General features: G+C 43.9%; 1 protein-coding gene across 2 annotated transcripts in view; it reads right to left on the bottom strand.

The window, feature by feature from the left end:
- camkmt (calmodulin-lysine N-methyltransferase) overlaps positions 1–17,767 on the bottom strand; it is a 204,881-nt gene that overhangs the window by 37,157 nt on the left and 149,957 nt on the right. For both annotated transcript variants that reach the window (XM_071409403.1, XM_071409404.1), the window contains exon 8: positions 14,821–14,895. In XM_071409403.1, the coding sequence (XP_071265504.1) occupies positions 14,821–14,895 (75 nt within the window). The remainder of the gene's footprint in view (positions 1–14,820; positions 14,896–17,767) is intronic.

Here is a 17,767-nt window from a genome sequence, read left to right on the forward strand (position 1 = left end):
GATGGGGAGCGTCACTGCACAGCTGTTTTCAGGTCTCTCCAGAGATATTAGATCGGGTTCAAGTCCGGGCTCTGGCTGGGCCACTCAAGGACATTGAGACTAGTCCCGAAGACACTCCTGCGTTGTCGTGGCTGTGTGCTTAGGGTCCTTGTCCTGTTGGAAGGTGAACCTTCGCTCTAGTCTGAGGTCCTGAGCTGGCCACTCTATCATAAAGACCTGATTGGTGGAGTGCTGCAGATATTTGTCCCTCTGGAAGGTTCTCCCATCTCCACAGAGGAACTCTGGAGCTCTGTCAGAGTGACCATCGGGTTCTTGGTCACCTCCCTGACCAAGGCCCTACTGAAACACAACCAAAACAAACAGTATGTGCATCCAACAAGTTTGTAAAGTCACAAGCATGATGTAGTCATTGCGTGCTCGGAATATGGGACCAAATACTAAACTTTTGACTACTTTAATACAACTTCTAATATTCATCTGTATGCAGATGACACTGTTATGTATGCCATTAGCCACCTGTTGACCAGGCTATGTTAGAGCTGCAATCTGACCTTGTTATCTTACAGAAAGCCCGGGCAAGACTAAATACATGATGTTCTCTAGTTCTCTCCTGAATGTTTCAGATGGACAACGTATGTATTCATTGGATGGTCCTCCCATTGATCGGGTTCCCGCCTACAAATATCTGGGCATTTCAATTCATGTTTAAAAAGCATATGGATGAGTTTGTTAAAAAGCTAAGATTTAAAGTGTGTTTAAAAAAAAAATATATATATAGATCTAGTATCTCCCTAAATAGCAGGAAGCAGATTGTACAGTCAACTTTCCTGACAGTCCTTGATTATGGCGACACCATTTACCAGATTGCAGCAGCCACTACTCTTAAACCTTTGGATGCCGTCTACCATAGCACCATTCGTTTGATCACTGGTGACAGTTTTAATACTCACCACTGCATCCTGTATCAAAAAGTTTGTCTGGTCCTTATTAAAGTCCCATATAACAATTCCTTACTTCCTTTTTGTTTACAAAGCCCTACTACACAAGCTTCCAACTTACCTAACTTCGTTGCTAATGAATTAAAGAATGAGCTACCAAACCCACTCGTAGGATTGGTTAACTTGAGGTAAATCCTCCTTTAGTTTTAGTGACCCCATTGTTGGAATAACGTACAAAATGATTCCCTGGTGCCACTAGGGCAGTTTAGGACTCTAGTGTTGAATTAATTAATTGAGGCTTGATTTTAATGGTTCATTTGTTGTGGTCTTGAGGTTGTGCCTTGTGGTTATTTTTATTCTTCTTGTTTTAAATGTAATGTAAATTGTTCTTCCTGTTGTGGAAAATGGTTCTACTCAGGATACGATTGGGAATGAGACCCTGGTCTCAATTGGGCTATACTGAATAAAAGTTAATACATATAAAAAACAAAACATTTGACAAAACATTGCTCTGTCCATGACATAGACTGACTAGGTGAATGCTATGATCCCTTATTGATGTCACTTGTTAAATCATGAAGGGGAGGAGACAGGTTAACTTCTCTTATCTACGGATACCGGATGCGGGTTTGAATTCGACAACATACGGTGATCGCCACAAATAGTCATATTAAACATTCCTGAAAATACAAGTGTCTCACATGCTTCAAAAGCCCAGAATCTTGCTAATCCAACTGCGTTGTCAGATTTAAAAAAGGATTTACTGCGAAAGAATACGATGCGATTATCTGAGCACAGAGCCCCATACCAAACTACTTTTTCAACCAACACAGGCGTAACAAAATCACAGATAGCAATGAAATAAATTGTTTACCTTTGAAGATCTTGCTCTGTTTGCAATCCCAAGGCTCATTGTTACACAATGAATGGTCTTTTGTTCAGTTAAATCCATTTTTATAGCCTAACACGAAACATTTTGTGAACGCTTATCTCGTTGAATTTCGTGTCATTCAATTTTCGACAAAACATTCGACGTAAATACACAGACTAAACCTGACTTTATCCAGTCATGTTTGGTTTCCTTGCAATCAACTGTTTGTTTGTAACACAATCAAACTTGATGGGTCATTTCGCGGGACGTATTGACCCCAAAAAAACGATTGGAAGACAACAAGTAACGACCTCATTGTGCACCAATTATATGACCGCTGTTTCGTTGATTGACTGTATTTTAACCCAATGACCACTGATCGTCTTGAAATCTAGCTGCGTAGATAGCCAATGAGCAGAGGTAAACGGCAATATCTAATGTTTGTGTTTTGGAAGACCAACCCATGTAGTAAACTCCGGCGTAAAGATCGTCATTCGCCATTGAAGTTTCATACTGGAAGTAGCCAAACTCATTACGCACAGCACTGTTTCGGTAACAAGCATCTTCAGATGTTTATATATCGAAAATCATGGTGAATAAGTCAGGGAAAGCTAAATCTAAAACTAGATATACGAATGTAGACAAAATTATAGAGGAAATTGATCGTGAAAGTGAAACATATGCTTTTGGAAGACGACTCAGTTAGCGACCATGACTCAAATGGAAGCATATTTTTTGAACGGAGAGGACATTGTTTTGGACTGGTAAGTTCTTCTCATGCTAATGCCGTTGTTTGAAATTAATAATATAAAATATTATTTGTGATTGTTTTTACATTTTATTTGCAATATATAAAAATGTAATGAATTGTGTAAAGTACACATTGGCTATACTTCCTCAACTCAGTCTACATATTATGGATTAGAGGGAGCATGGTCGAGATGTGTGTGTCTGCCGCCAACGTGTCCATCCCCAACGTGTGTCCATCCCCCTCTGAAGCTGGTTCATCCAGCTGGACCCCTGCTGTCTCTGGCTCCACACCTCCCGGGCCATCTAGAGGTAAACTGTTCATATTTACTCTTGAGGGCTATATAAATTGATTTGATTTGATAGAGGACTGAGGGTCTTCCAAATATTGAAAGTGTGTAGATAGTTACCCATGTTATTTTGTAAACGTATTTTTTTTTTTTCTCCATTTTTTTGGGGGGGTGTGTTAGAATACCATTTTGGTATTTTGTATATAGTTATTTGTTTCAAAATGTATACCTTCACCAATTTGGCCACTCGGGTACATTTGGGCTACTTGTGTGGGACACCTGGGTGACTTCATGATAAATGTCATGTAGCACCCTCATTTTGGAAGTTATCATTCTGAAACTTTGCACAAGTACTGTTGCCCTCTTATGTTTTACACTGAAATTGTCCCCATATTCATATCTGAATGTTTGTTTTATCTTGTTCATTTTAAAGATGATGATACAACAATTAAAAAGAAAAAACGTATGTTTTTTTCATTGTATTATCTAAACCAGATCTATTGTGTTATATTCTCCTACATTCAATTCACATTTACACAAACTTCAGAGTGTTTTCTTTCAAATGGTACCAAGAATATGCATATCCTTGCTCCTGGGCCTGAGCTAGAGGCAGTTAGATTTGGGTATGTCTTCAGGCGGAAATTGAAAGAAGGGGGGGTAGCTGTAAGAGGTTTTAAAGAAAGAAGCCTTGAGACAATTGAGACATGGATTGTGTATGTGTGCCATTCAGAGGGTGAATGGGCAAGACAAAATATTGAAGTGCCTTAGAATGGGGTATGGTAGTAAGTGCCAGGCGCACAGGTTTTGTGTCAAGAACTGCAACGCTGCTGGGCTTTTCACGCTCAACAGTTTCCTGTGTGTATCAAGAATGGTCCACCACCAAGCTAACTTGACACAACAGTGGAAGTATCGGAGTCAACATGGGCCAGCAACCCTGTGGAACGCTTTCTACACCTTGTAGAGTCCATGCCCTGACAAATTGAGGCTGTTCTGATGGCAAAACGGGGGGGGGAGGCTCCAATTTAACCTCAGTCATTGTTTCATTTCAAATGTGCTGGAGTACAGAGCCAAAAGAAAACAAAAAATGTCACTGTCCCAATACCTTTGGAGCTCATTGTATTTATATAAATAAAATATGATAATGTTAGAAAATGATAAAAACATTCAATTTATAAGTAACAAACATCATTTTAATCCCCAAACCTCAACAGTGACATGATATAAAACTGTACAAACCTAGTGACATTTGAATAATTGTTGGAGTTTTTTGCAAGTCTAAGGGAACTCAACAAGCTATCATATGTCATTACTCAGCAATGACCATTATCAGATCATTGAACACTAGTGCAATGTATGTAAAACTCCTTTAGATGAAACGGAATGAGAGATTTAAAAAGAGATGGCAAGACTAAGGTGGAGGGGTTGGAATGAGATAGTATACTGTATCTGCCTGTTTGTAGGAGTAGTTAAGAGAAATTGTTTAAATACAGATGAAAATATAAGGAATATAAAGGTGATATTGAGATTTATGAGATTAAACGTGTGTGAGACAGTGGAGGAAGTGGAGTGTAATTGTATTCAAATATGAGTGAGAGTGAGTGAGTTTGACAGACAGAGACTGTGTGTGTGTTAACGTGGCCACTCATGTTTGTCCTCTCTTTGGGGAGACGGGTGACAGGAGCGTCATTGAGCAGGAGATGAGAAGAGGAAACAGACTTGTGTTCATGCATGCCTCGTTGCCCACGGTGATCACCCTGGTAACGCACTCACGGTCAGATCAGCACCATGCTGGGCTTCAGTCACCCCCCTCCCCCTCCCCCTCCAATCACACCCAAAGCAGCCGTCACTCTAATCACAATAGCCTCTGTCAGGACCAATATTATCCCAAATGAGTGCTAAAGTAATTTGACTAAATGCAACAATACAACTCAGATCTAGCATAATCCAACACAAAGCCCCTACTGGCTCGGAGCGCTGCAATCTGGGGGAAACTTTCCAATCACGTTAGCTGGTGACCTTCCCTATGCAAATCTGTCTCTTCTGTAGGAAATCCGTGTGGAGCGGAGCGGGATGGAGGAGAGGGGAGCGGAGCGGGATGGAGGAGAGGGGAGCGGAGCGGGATGGAGGAGAGGGGAGCGGAGCGGGATGGAGGAGAGGGGAGCGGAGCGGGATGGAGGAGAGGGGAGCGGAGCGGGCTGGAGTAGAGGGGAGCGGAGCAAGTAGGAGTGGAGCGGTGCACAGCATGGCCTGACTGACTGACCCGACTGATGGGCCTCACTGTGTCCCTTACCACACACAGAACATTGTGTCCTGGGTTTAGAATTCCAGACTGGAATAAAACAATAAAAGAAATACACTTGATTTCAGTAACAAAACAGGGGACAGGACAGTGCATCACAGTGGGCACTTAGCCTCAGTGTGATGGGATTAATAATGCTTTGGGAAACAGTGAGAGTACATTCGGGGACATGTACTGTATGTGGAAGGATACATTGACCTCCATCTATGGAGAAAGAAAGTCCCTCTCCGTGCTGGTAACAGGAAGCAGGCTGTACCAGCAGAAGGAGATACAGTAAGGGTCAGTAGTAATACGCTATCTCTGAGGTATCTCTGGTTCCCTCCAATGGGAAAACACCAGATCAGCTTCCTGAGTGAACTCCGACCTTAGTCCATGTGGGTGTTATGTGGGGTGCTGAGGTAATACATGTAGTGAACAGGGCTTTGGTATAGTTGGTGATGTGTAGGGGATAGGCCGCTGTAGAGAATAGGGATTTCATGCAGATGGGTGATGATAAGGCCCTTGTACTGTTTTGTACAGATGAGATAAAGCTTCTAGTTTCCCTCTCCTTTTTCAGTCTCATTGTTCCACTAATCACTTCCCGCACTTATCTAAGATGGTTTCAGACTCATTTTCTTGCTTTACAAGAAATGTCACTTCACAAATCCTTTATAAGGACACAGATGTGAAGGTTATACAAGTTTGAGTTTGTAAAAACACTTTCTAGTCTATTGACCACAATTACATAATGCTTCCATTGACCTGTCTTTTGTACCGGGAGCAGATTGTGTGTGGTGAGTAAGAATGTGAGTTTAGAAATGACGATGTCTAACATACGTTGGGGTCGTGACCTCTGACCTCAAATCAGGTTCATTATATGGTGAACTGGTGACCCCCCCTGTTTTGTGCGGGTGGTGTCACTGCTGAACAATGGAGGTTGAGCCTTAGGGAGGGGAGGCGAGGGGTGGGCAGTCTACCCTGTCTCTGCCCCTCTCTCTGTCCCCTTCCCCTGGTCAGCGGGGCACCCCACCCCTCTAAACATACTCCGAGACACTTCCACTACTTCCCCTTTATCTGAACCTAACCCACCAGTCATCTGATACACACTATATATACAAAAGTATGTGGACACCCCTAGTGGATTTGGCTATTTCCACCAAAACCATGGCTGACAGGCGTATAAAATCGAGCACACAGCCATCCTATCTCCACAGACAAACATTGGCAGTAGAATGGCCTTACTGAAGAGCTCAGTGACTTTCAACGTGGCACCGCTATAGGATGCCAACTTTCCAACAAGTCAGTTCGTCAAATTTCTGCCCTGCTACAGCTTCCCCAGTCAACTGTTAGTGCTGTTATTGTGAAGTGGAAACGTCTAGGAGTAACAACGGCTCAGCCGCGAAGTGGTAGGCCACACAAGCTCACAAAACGGAACGGCCGAGTGCTGAAGCACGTAAAAGTCGTCTGTACTCGGTTGCAACACTCACTACCGAGTTCCAAACTGCCTCTGGATGTAACGTCAGCACAAGAAATGTTCGTCGGGAGCTTCATGAAATGGGTTTCCATAGCCGAGCAGCCGTACACAAGCTTAAGATCACCATGAGCAATGCCAAACGTCGGCTGGAGTTGTGTAAAGCTCACCTCCATTGGACTCTGGAGCAGTGGAAACGCTTTCTCTGGAGTGATGAATCACGCTTCACCATCTGGCAGTCCGACAGATGAATCTGGGTTTGGCGGATTCCAGGAGAACGCTACCTGCCCCAATACATAGTGCCAACTGTAAAGTTTGGTGGAGGAGGAATAAGGGTCTGGGGCTGTTTTTCATTGTTCGGGCTAGGGCCCTAAGTTCCAGTGAAGGGAAATCTTAACAGCATACAATAACATTCTAAAGAATTATGTGCTTCCAACATTGTGGCAACAGTTTGGGGAAGGCCCATTCCTATTTAAGCATGACAATGCCCCCGTGCACAAAGCGAGGTCCATACAGAAATAGTTTGTTGAGATCGGTGTGGAACAACTTGAATGGCCTGACCTCAAACCCATTGAACACCTTTGGGATGAATTGGAATGCCGACTGTGAGCTAGGCTTAATCGCCCAACATCAGTGCCCGACCTCACTAATGCTCTTGTGGCTGAATGGAAGCAAGTTCCCGCAGCAATGTTCCAACATCTAGTGGAAAGGTTTCCCTGAAGAGTGGAGGCTGTTATATCAGCAACGGGGGGAACAAACTCTATATTCATGGCCATAATTTTGGAATGAGATGTTCGATGATCAGGTGTCCACATACTTTTCATCATGTAGTGTGCTATACAGTATACTGAACAAAAATATAAACACGACATGTAAAGTGTTGGTCCCATGTTTCATGAGCTGAAATAAAAGATCCCAGAAATGTTCCATATGCACAAATAGCTGATTTCTCTAAAATTTTGTGCACAAATGTATTTACATCCCTGTTAGTGAGCATTTGTCCTTTGCCAAGATAATCCATCCACCTAACAGGTGTGGCATATCAAGAAGCTGATTGAACAGCATGATCATTACACAGGTGCACCTTGTGCTGGGGACAATAAATGGCCACTCGAAAATGTGCAGTTGTGTCACACAACACAATGCCACAGATGTCTCAAGTTGAGGGAGCGTGCAATTGGCATGCTAACTGTTGGAATGTCCACCAGAGCTGTTGCTAGAGAATTGAATGTTCATTTCTCTCCATAAAACCGCCTCCAAAGTTGCTTTAGAGAATTTGGCAGTAAGTCCAACCGGCCTCACGACCGAAGACCGCGTGTATGGCATCGTGTGGGCGAGCGGTTTGCTGATGTCAATGTTGTGAACAGAGTGCCCCATGGTGACGGTGAGGTTATGGTATGGGCAGGCATACGCTACGGACACTGAACACAATTGCATTTTATCGATGGCAACTTGAATGCCCAAAAATACTGTGATGAGGTCCTGGGGCCCATTGTGAGGCCCGTTTTTTAAAGGTATCTCTGACCAACATATTCCCAGTCATGTGAAATCCATAGATTGGGCCTAATTTATTTATTTCAATTGACTGATTTCCTCATATGAACTTTAACTCAGTTGCGTTTATATCTTTTGTTAAGTATACAGTGCATTCGAAAGGTATTCAGACCCCTTGACTTTTTCCACATTTTGCTACGTTACTGCCTTATCAATCTACACACAATAACCCATAATGACAAAGCAAAGACAGTTTTTTGATTGGTGGAATGCTGCAGAGATGGTTGTCCTTCTGGAAGGTTCTCCCATCTCCACAGAGGATCTCCGGAGCTCTGTCAGAGTGACCATCGGGTTCTTGATTACCTCCCTGACCAAGGCTCTTCTCCACCGATTGTTCAGTTTGGCCAGGCGGCCAGCTCTAGGAAGACTCTTGGTGGTTCCAAACTTCTACCATTTATGATGGAGGCCACTGTGTTCTTGGGGACCAGACAGACATTTTTTGGTACCCTTCTCCAGATCTGTGCCTCGACACAATCTTGTCTCGGAGCTCCACAGACAATTCCTTCGACCTCATGGCTTGGTTTTTCTCTGACATGCAGAGGTAACTGTGGGACCTTATATAGACAGGTGTGTGCCTTTCCAAATCATGTTCATTCAATTGAATTTACCACAGGTGGACTCCAATCAAGTTGTAGAAACATCTCAAGGATGATCAATGGAAACAGGATGCACCTGAGCTCAAATTCAAGTCTCATATCAAAGGGTTTAAATACTTATCTGTTATAAAACATTTAATAAGAGTGCAAAAATGTATAAAACACAGTTTTTGTTTTCTAATTATGGGTCCAGGGGATACCCTGGGCCGAAACGGCGCACCGGAGACCAAGCGCGCTGAGCTTCCACAATCCACCCTGGCTGGATGCCCACTCTCGCATGGCACTTGCGGGGGGCTGGCATATAGCGCTCCGGGCTATGAGCGCGCACTGGCGACACCGTGCGCTTTACCGCATAACACGGTGCCTGACCAGTTCCACGCTGCTTCCGGTAAGCACGGGGAGTTGGCTCAGGTCTATCGCCTGACTCCGCCAATCTCCCCATGTGCCCCCCCCCCCCCTGCTGCGCTGCCTTGCCTCATATCGCCGCCTCTCAGCTTTAGCTGCCTCCAGCTCCTTTTTCGGGCGGCAATATTCCCCAGCCTGTCTCCAGGGTCCCTTTCCGTCCAATATCTCCTCCCATGTCCAGGAGTCCTGAACCCTCTGCTCCTCCATACCACGCTGCTTGGTCCGCTTGTGGTGGGTAGTTCTGTAACGGGTGTCGTCGTCGGATGAAGAGGAATCGGACCAAAGCGCAGCGTGGTAAGTGTTCATGACTTTTTATTTAAACTGAACACTAAACAAAAATAACAAAGTGAATAACCGAAACCAAAACAGTCCTGTCAGGTGCAAAACACTAAACAGAAAACAACTACCCACAAAACACAGGTGGGAAAATGCTACCTAAGTATGGTTCCCAATCAGAGACAACGATAGACAGCTGTCCCTGATTGAGAACCATACCCAGCCAAAACAAAGTAATACAAAACATAGAAAAATTAACATAGAATGCCCACCCAAATCACACCCTTACCAAACCAAAATAGAGACATAAAAAGCTCTCTACGGTCAGGGCGTGACACCGCCATTACTTGAAGACCTGAAGGTCAGTCAATACGGACCATTTCAAGAACTTTGAACGTTACTTCAAGTGCAATCGCAAAAACCATCAAGTGCTATGATGAAACTGGCTCTCATGAGAACCGCCACAGGAAAGGAAGACCCAGAGTTGCCTCTGCTGCAGAGGATACGTTCATTAGAGTTAACTGCATCTCAGATTGCAGCCCAAATAAATGCTTCAAATCAAATGTATTTATAAAGCCCTTCGTACATCAGCTGATATCTCAAAGTGCTGTACAGAAACCCAGCCTAAAACCCCAAACAGCAAGCAATGCAGGTGTAGAAGCACATCACAGAGTTCAAGTAACAGACACATCAACTGTTCAGAGGAGACTGCGTAAAGCAGACCTTCATGGTCAAATTGCTGCAAAGAAACCACTACTAAAGGACACCAATAAGAAGAAGAGAATTGCTTGGGCCAAGAAACACGAGCAATGGACATTAGACTGGTGGAAATCTGTCCTTTGCCCTGATGTCCAAATGTGAGATTTTTGGATCCAATTGCCGTGTCTGTGAGATGCAGAGTACATGAACGGATGATCTCCACATGTGTGGTTCCCACCGTGAAGCATGGAGGTGGTGTGATGGTGCTTTGCTGGTGACACTGTCAGTGATTTATTTAGAATTCAAGGCACACTTAACCAGCATGGCTACCACAGCATTCTGCAGCGATACGCCATCCCATTTGGTTTGAGCTTAGTGGGACTATCATTTGTTTTTCAACAGGACAATGACCCAACATGCCAAGAGTTTGCAAAGCTGTCATCAAGGCAAAGGGTGGTTACTTTGAAGAATCTCAAATATAAAATATATTTTGATTTGTTTAACACTTTTTTGGTTACTACATGATTTCATGTGTTATTTCATAGTTTTGATGTCTTCACTATTATTCTACAATGTAGAAAATAGTCAAAATAAATAAAAACCCTTGAATGGGTAAGTGTGTCCAAACTCTTGACTGGTACTGTATACATACATACATACATACATACATACATACATACATACATACATACATACATACATATAAACACTACATACAATCCAATCTTCTCTTAGACTAATCAAGTAAAGTGTCCATTTAGGAAATGATATATAAATGTACGTATAACATCTACAGGTGTAGAATCTTAATTGGATCACCCTGTTGTTGCAGGACATTTCCTGTCCATTAATTATAATTCTCCACACAATAATTCACATTTCCTGTTGCTGCAGGATTATTTTCCTGCTGTGAGAAACTGGTCAAATTAAAGTCCCACATCTGTCATGTCTACTAATACTCTTTAATAGCCTCCTCTCTCTGTCCTCTTCCCTTCCTGATCACTTAGCTCAGAGGACCTGATTAATGAAAAGGCTATATAAAGGAAAGGCATTTAGTGCTTTTACCTATCAGTCGAAGTGGAGAAAAGGAGACATGAAGAGGAAGTAATTTGGGCCTATTGGAACACATTCTCTCTCTTAACATGATAGGAAAGGAACCATGGAATCATAATTACTTGGGATTCTTTTTCTATAGACAGAACAAATCACAATGTCCCTGTGTATCACACATTGACTGGATAATACTCTCAATACTTCTCATCTGTCTCCTTATGGGGCACTACAGTATTTCCAGTGTGTTTTGGACACGTCACTAAAGCCTCTTTGGATTGGATACAGGGCTGTCCTGTCCTGTCCTAGGTATTCTCCCGGCACTCCAAGACGCTCCAAGAAAAACAAGGCCACTTAGTAAGGCTCTATAAATAGCAGTAGTAGTGCATTACAGAAGTATATTAACCCAGATCCATCTCTTATCGCCCCGTTGGCCAAATGGGATGACATGGTGAGAACAACAGAGCAGGAGTGGGTGGACTGGAATATGGGTGTGTGTGTGCAGGGAGCAATTGAGGATGTAGTCTGGGTTCTTTTGGGATGGTCTGAGAAGTGAATGTGAGTGACTTAGATATTCCCGACAGTGACTAAACTCACTGCTGATAATCTAGGACGGTTACCCTGTGGTGTGTGTCATTTGACCAGGCTTGAGGTGTGATCTCAGTGTGTGTGTGTGTGTGTGTGTGTGTGTGTGTGTGTGTGTGTGCGTGCGTGCGTGCGTGCGTGCGTGCGTGCGTGCGTGCGTGCGTGCGTGTATGTGTACGGGCAGGGGACTGTGGCTCTGACCCGACTTCCGCACTAAATCTGGACTAATCCTGGCAGCATTAACTTCATCTGTACAGTGAAACCTGAAGGATCCATTGACCCATTAGGACACAGTGACAGGAAGGCATTTACTAAATGACTGGTGGAAAATCATAGGGTGTTGCTTAGCTGCTTACTCTAATCAGATGATTGACGCTACTGACGATTAGAGTAAAAGCCCTCCCTTTTTTGAGCCAGGCTTTTTTTTTTTTTTTTTTTTACAGATGTTGCATTGTGTTATTTGTTTATTGCATATCACTAATTCTTCTGTGGCTGCGGCTGATGCAATGCTTTTTGTGAAATGAAAGGGATTTCTAAAAAGTAAGCCCCCCACCCCAGTCCCTGCACACATACACACGCATGTTCACATGCACGCACGCATTGATACAGACAGACAAACACGTACACCTGGCTTACTCACAGGTGGATGTATATAACAAAGTAGGGTCAATTATCAGTATTGGATAGAAATGAGTAAATCAGGGAGAACAGAGATTCAAAAAGGATACAAAATAGACTGTGTGTGTGACTGTATAAGACACAATGATGACACACACACACACAAACACAGAGCAATGGTGAACACACAAAGGGCTTTATCTTCATGCCCACACATGGGCAGCTTAGAGGAGCCAGCAGACGTGCCAGTGTCCTAGTCGCCAAGCAGACATAGTCACACAAACACACCTCCCACTATGTCTCTGCAGGAATCCCAGCACAACAACACACCAGTGTGTGATCATTTTCTTCTTCTACAGTGCCACACACACACACACACACACACACACACACACACCTCTTCACATATGTTGTCTGTGTGAGCAGGTGTCTCATTCTATGCACCCTAAAGACAATGTTTGGCTACAGATACTTCACTACTTTTCATGATCATTCCCTCCCTTAAATGAACAATCCACAAAGCCAATTCTATTTCAACCTCTTAGGTCACGAGCTCCACCAAACACCACATGCCTTCTGCAGTGCCATTCTTCCTGCTATACATGTGTGCAGTATGTTGCCATGTGTTTCTGTGTCTGTACATGTCTCTCTCCTCAGTCAGCGTCCACTCTCCATGTATGTGTGAATGTGTGATTGTCTGCGTTTGTGCGAGTGTGTGTGCATAAGTGTGTGTGTAAGTGCGTGTGTGACTGTGTGCATACGTGTGTGTACAGTATATCTGTATGTGAGAGGTCTGTTCTCTCCTCCAGCAGTCAGTGGGCTCTCTGCTGCAGCGCCATTGTCTGAAAGACTATAATTAATTGGAGGAGAAGTGTGGCTGTTGACCTTTTCGCATGTGATCGTCAGCCTGCCGCGCTCCGCTCGTTAATCGCTCAGCCATCACTCTCTCTCGTTCCTGACCACGACAATTACACACCGGTCGCCCGGTGCACAGAGCGACAGTCGAAACGGCCACTTCCACACCAGGCAGACACACACACTTACACAATGGTGCACTCACAAACACACACTGACATACACACACTTATGCAAACACACACATGAAAAAATTATGCATCAACACAGAGGCACGCACACAGACACACGCACACACACCACACGCGCACACACACACACACACCACACAAAGTATCCCCTATTACCCACTCTGTACAGCTGTTCATTTCACCTGCCCATTACCTGAAATCTGTGTGACATTAGAATAATGCTAACTTTCCTAATGCTCCACTTATCTAGGAGGTCATAAACGTATCATAGAAATGAGATGGGCTGAGAGCCATGTTCCCCTCCTGGGTGGGCACAGGTCAAGCGTTTCAGACACTTTTGGAGGGATTTCTAGCTCGTACTACTCTATGTGAGTGGCAGACAGATGATGTAGACTGATGATGGAGACTAGAAGTGAGGTGTAAGAACCAGGAAGAATCTTTATCATAGGATCCCTGTCATTAGAGTATCCCCTCTTTTTCTGGATTATTCACAGCTACATTTACACTTGAGTTAGCTATAGCGCTCCTTCCATTGAGTGGGTTGAGGAACACTGAGCGACAGGAATTCAAGATAGTCCCTTTGCTGATCTAGAGGTATGTTGGATAAAGATGTCTCAGGGCCATAAAGCACATTTCATATATTTGAAAATATTGTACATATTTGAATCCAGTCTGTATAACTAAACAACGTGAGAAACCACAAGATTACGTTTTGAGCTCAACAAAAAGCTGACCCCAAAAAGTTGACATCAACGGGATGGACAGAGAGCAGGAGAGACAGAGGAGAGGGGAAAACAAACACACAGAAATAGATATGGGACTGAGATGAGATGACGAGAGGAGAGCGAGGGAGAAAGAGAGAGAAAGGGAGAGCTCTTCATTTCCTGATCAGCACTAAGATCTGTGTTAAGGAGCTGGAGCTAATTGAGATGTTTGTGTTGCTCCTTTCTATTCCTCCACTCCCTTTCTCTTTCATTCTCTCTCCGTCTTTCGCTCTCTCCTCGTCTCTCTCTCTTTTTCGCCAAGGCGTAATTATTTGCAATTTGCCTAAGTCATCCATTTGCTGGGACGCCAAGCATGAAAAATAGGCAATTTTGTCAAAATGGAAATGCCTCTCGGAGTCAACCTAGGGGAAATAACCCGGGGAGAGGGGCTGTCTGATGGAGCCCTTCTGATAACTGTCACAGGAGCAGAAATAATAAAGTGGCCACGTCAGGCTGCCACGAGGTGTGTGTGTGTACGTCTGTATGTATGTACAGTATGTATGTACGTGTGTGTGTGTGTGTGTCTGTGTGTGTGTGTAGAGGGGTAAGTTGTGAACTTCGTGGGTGTGCCCAGCCGAGAGCCCGCTTGCAACTCGCCAGGGGCATCAGGGGTCATTGGCGGCTGTACCTACCAGTCTGCGCACATGACGATGTCAAAGTGTCCCTCCAGCGCTGTGACATCTGTCTCACAGTCCCACCTGACCACTCTGTAGGATGGGTAGAAGTTCAAGTTTTATTGTCACATGCAAAAGTACAGTGAAATGCTTAACTTTCAAGCTCTACACAACAGTGCAATTATCAATATCAAAATAGTACACCTAATAAAGTAATTAAAATAATTCTTTAAAAAATGTATATAGATATATACCGAACAAAATATAAACGGAGCACGTAAAGTGTTGGTCCCATGTTTCATGAGCTGAAAAAAAATATCCATACAGACAAAAATATTATTTCTCTCCAATTTTGTGGACAACTTTGTTTACATCCCGGTTAGAGAGCATTTCTCCGTTGACAAGATAATCCATCCACTTGAAAGGTGTGGCATATGAAGAAGCTGATTAAACAACATGATCATTACACAGGTGCACCTTGTGCTGGGGATGATAAAAGGCCACTCTAAAATGTAGACTTTGGTCACAGAACACAATGCCACAGATGTCTCAAGCTTTGATGGAGCATGGAATTGGCATGCTGACTGCAGGAATGTCCACGAGAGCTGTTGCCAGAGAATTGAATGTTAATTTCTCTACCATATGCCAGAAACAAAGCACTTTCTTCTGAAACTTGTCAGTCTATCTAAATTGTCAAGAAACTGAAGATCCCGTACAACGATGTGTACTACTTCCTTCACAGAACAGTGCAAACTGGCTCTAACCAGAATAGAAAGAGTGGGAGACCCCGGTGCACAACTGAACAAGAGGACAAGTACATTAGTTTGAGAAACAGACACCTCACAAGTCCTCGACTGGCAGATTCATTAAATAGTACCCACAAAACACCAGTCTCTCTGCTTTGCTGGTGACACTGTCAGTGATTTATTTAGAATTCAAGGCACACTTAACCAGCATGGCTACCACAGCATTCTGCAGCGATACACCATCCCATCTGGTTTGCGCTTAGTGGGACTATTACTTGTTTTTCAACAGGACAATGACCCAACACACCTATAGGCTGTGTAAGGGCTATTTGACAAAGAAGGAGAGTGATGGAGTGCTGCATCAGATGACCTGGCCTACACAATCACCCGACCTCAACCCAATTGAGATGGTTTGGGATGAGTTGGACCGCAGAGTGAAGTAAAAGCAGCCAACAAGTGCTCAGCATATGTGGGAACTCCTTCAAGACTGTTGGAAAAGCATTCCAGGTGAAGCTGGTTGAGAGAATTCCAAGAGTGTGCAAAGCTGTCATCAAGACAAAGGGTGGCTACTTTGAAGAATCTCAAATCTCAATTATATTTGGATTTGTTTAACACTTTTTTGGTTACTACATGATTCCATAGGTGTTATTTTGACTGGTATTGTATATAATAAAGAAAACATGAGAAATAAGAGAGGAAGCTATATACAGGGTCAGTGCCAATACCACATTTACAATGTGCAGGGATACTGGAGTATTTTTAGAATGGCAAAGGGCTTAGGGGAGAGTAACATACTGTAGGGTAACTAACTATCGTTTACGGACACACAATCAGGTACAAATATGCTCATTCTCCATTAAACATAAGTTATGCTCCCTTTCCCTTTGTCCTGCTCCCTTCCTCCCTCCTTTCTTCCCCTCTCAGTGTGTTGTCCCCTGGCGTTTCAACGCCCCCCACTGTGTGTGTGCCTCAGTGCACAGAGGTAAAACACACCTCGTCAGACCTCTCAGAGAGAGCCCTATCTGACATGACACCTGAAATCAACAGCTCGATTGTCTCAGCCCAGGAATCCCACTGCTAGTACTACGACTGCTGTGACCACTGACAGGTACTCTCCATGTCTACAGGAGCGTCATCAGTACTACTGTAGTGTACCGCAAGGGCTGCTCCTGCTATTAATGTTAATGTACAGTCTCTAGCCCCCAGTCTAATAGCTCCTGCTATTAATGTTAATGTACAGTCTAGCCCCCAGTCGAATAGCTCCTGCTATTAATGTTAATGTACAGTCTCTAGCCCCCAGTCTAATAGCTCCTGCTATTAATGTTAATGTACAGTCTCTAGCCCCCAGTCTAATAGCTCCTGCTATTAATGTTAATGTACAGTCTCTAGCCCCCAGCTCCTGACAGCCCCCTCCTATACACTATCCTCGCCCCGCCTGTGGTCACTACGTCCTCCTTCCTTCTCCTTTCCATCTCCCCATCTCTTCAGCCAGTTAAACACTTGACTCTTTTTTTTCTGTCTGTCTCTGTCTGTCTGTCTCTCTCTCTCTCAAGAGATCGGGCCCAGGCCCCAGACAGCCAAATGGGATTATTAATAAACCATTATTAACACTCAGTAAACAAAAATTATGTCTTGTGGAAATACAATCTCATCTCCCGGCAGGGGGCCCGCGTCTGCTTTTTATTCAGTGACTTGAGAAAAGCAATCCCCCCTCATCCAATCGCGGGGCGACCTTCACCCCTCTCAAACCGTGCGTTCTGACAGGAGGTTTAATCTGAAAAGAAAACAATCAAAGTAATGCAGGCTAATTATACGTTTACTTTTTCACTTCATCATCCCCGTGTAAATACACGAGGAGGAGGGAGGGAAGAGGTGCAGGGAGCAAGGGAAAGAGCGAGGGAGGGAGAGTAGAGGAGGGGAAGCGAGGGAGACTGGGATCAAGTAAGTGAGATCGCTGAACGACAAAATGACTTTTTAGGGAGGTAATGAATGGTGTTTTTCAGCTAGAACTATCCCTGTATCCAGGGTACAACAGAATGTCTGGTGACGTGGGGGTTCTGTTGATGGTTTCTGGATGAAGACATCCAATTAGACCGAATCGTTCTGCTTTGATAAATTTACACACACAGACACACCTCCTTTACCTCTACCTCAATCAGGACGGGTGATACCTTGACGTTTACATACCGTAACCATGTAATAATCCCTGACTCTCCAAC

This window comes from Salvelinus alpinus, chromosome 7, assembly GCF_045679555.1.
Source record: "Salvelinus alpinus chromosome 7, SLU_Salpinus.1, whole genome shotgun sequence".
NCBI classification, from domain to species: Eukaryota; Metazoa; Chordata; class Actinopteri; order Salmoniformes; family Salmonidae; genus Salvelinus; species Salvelinus alpinus.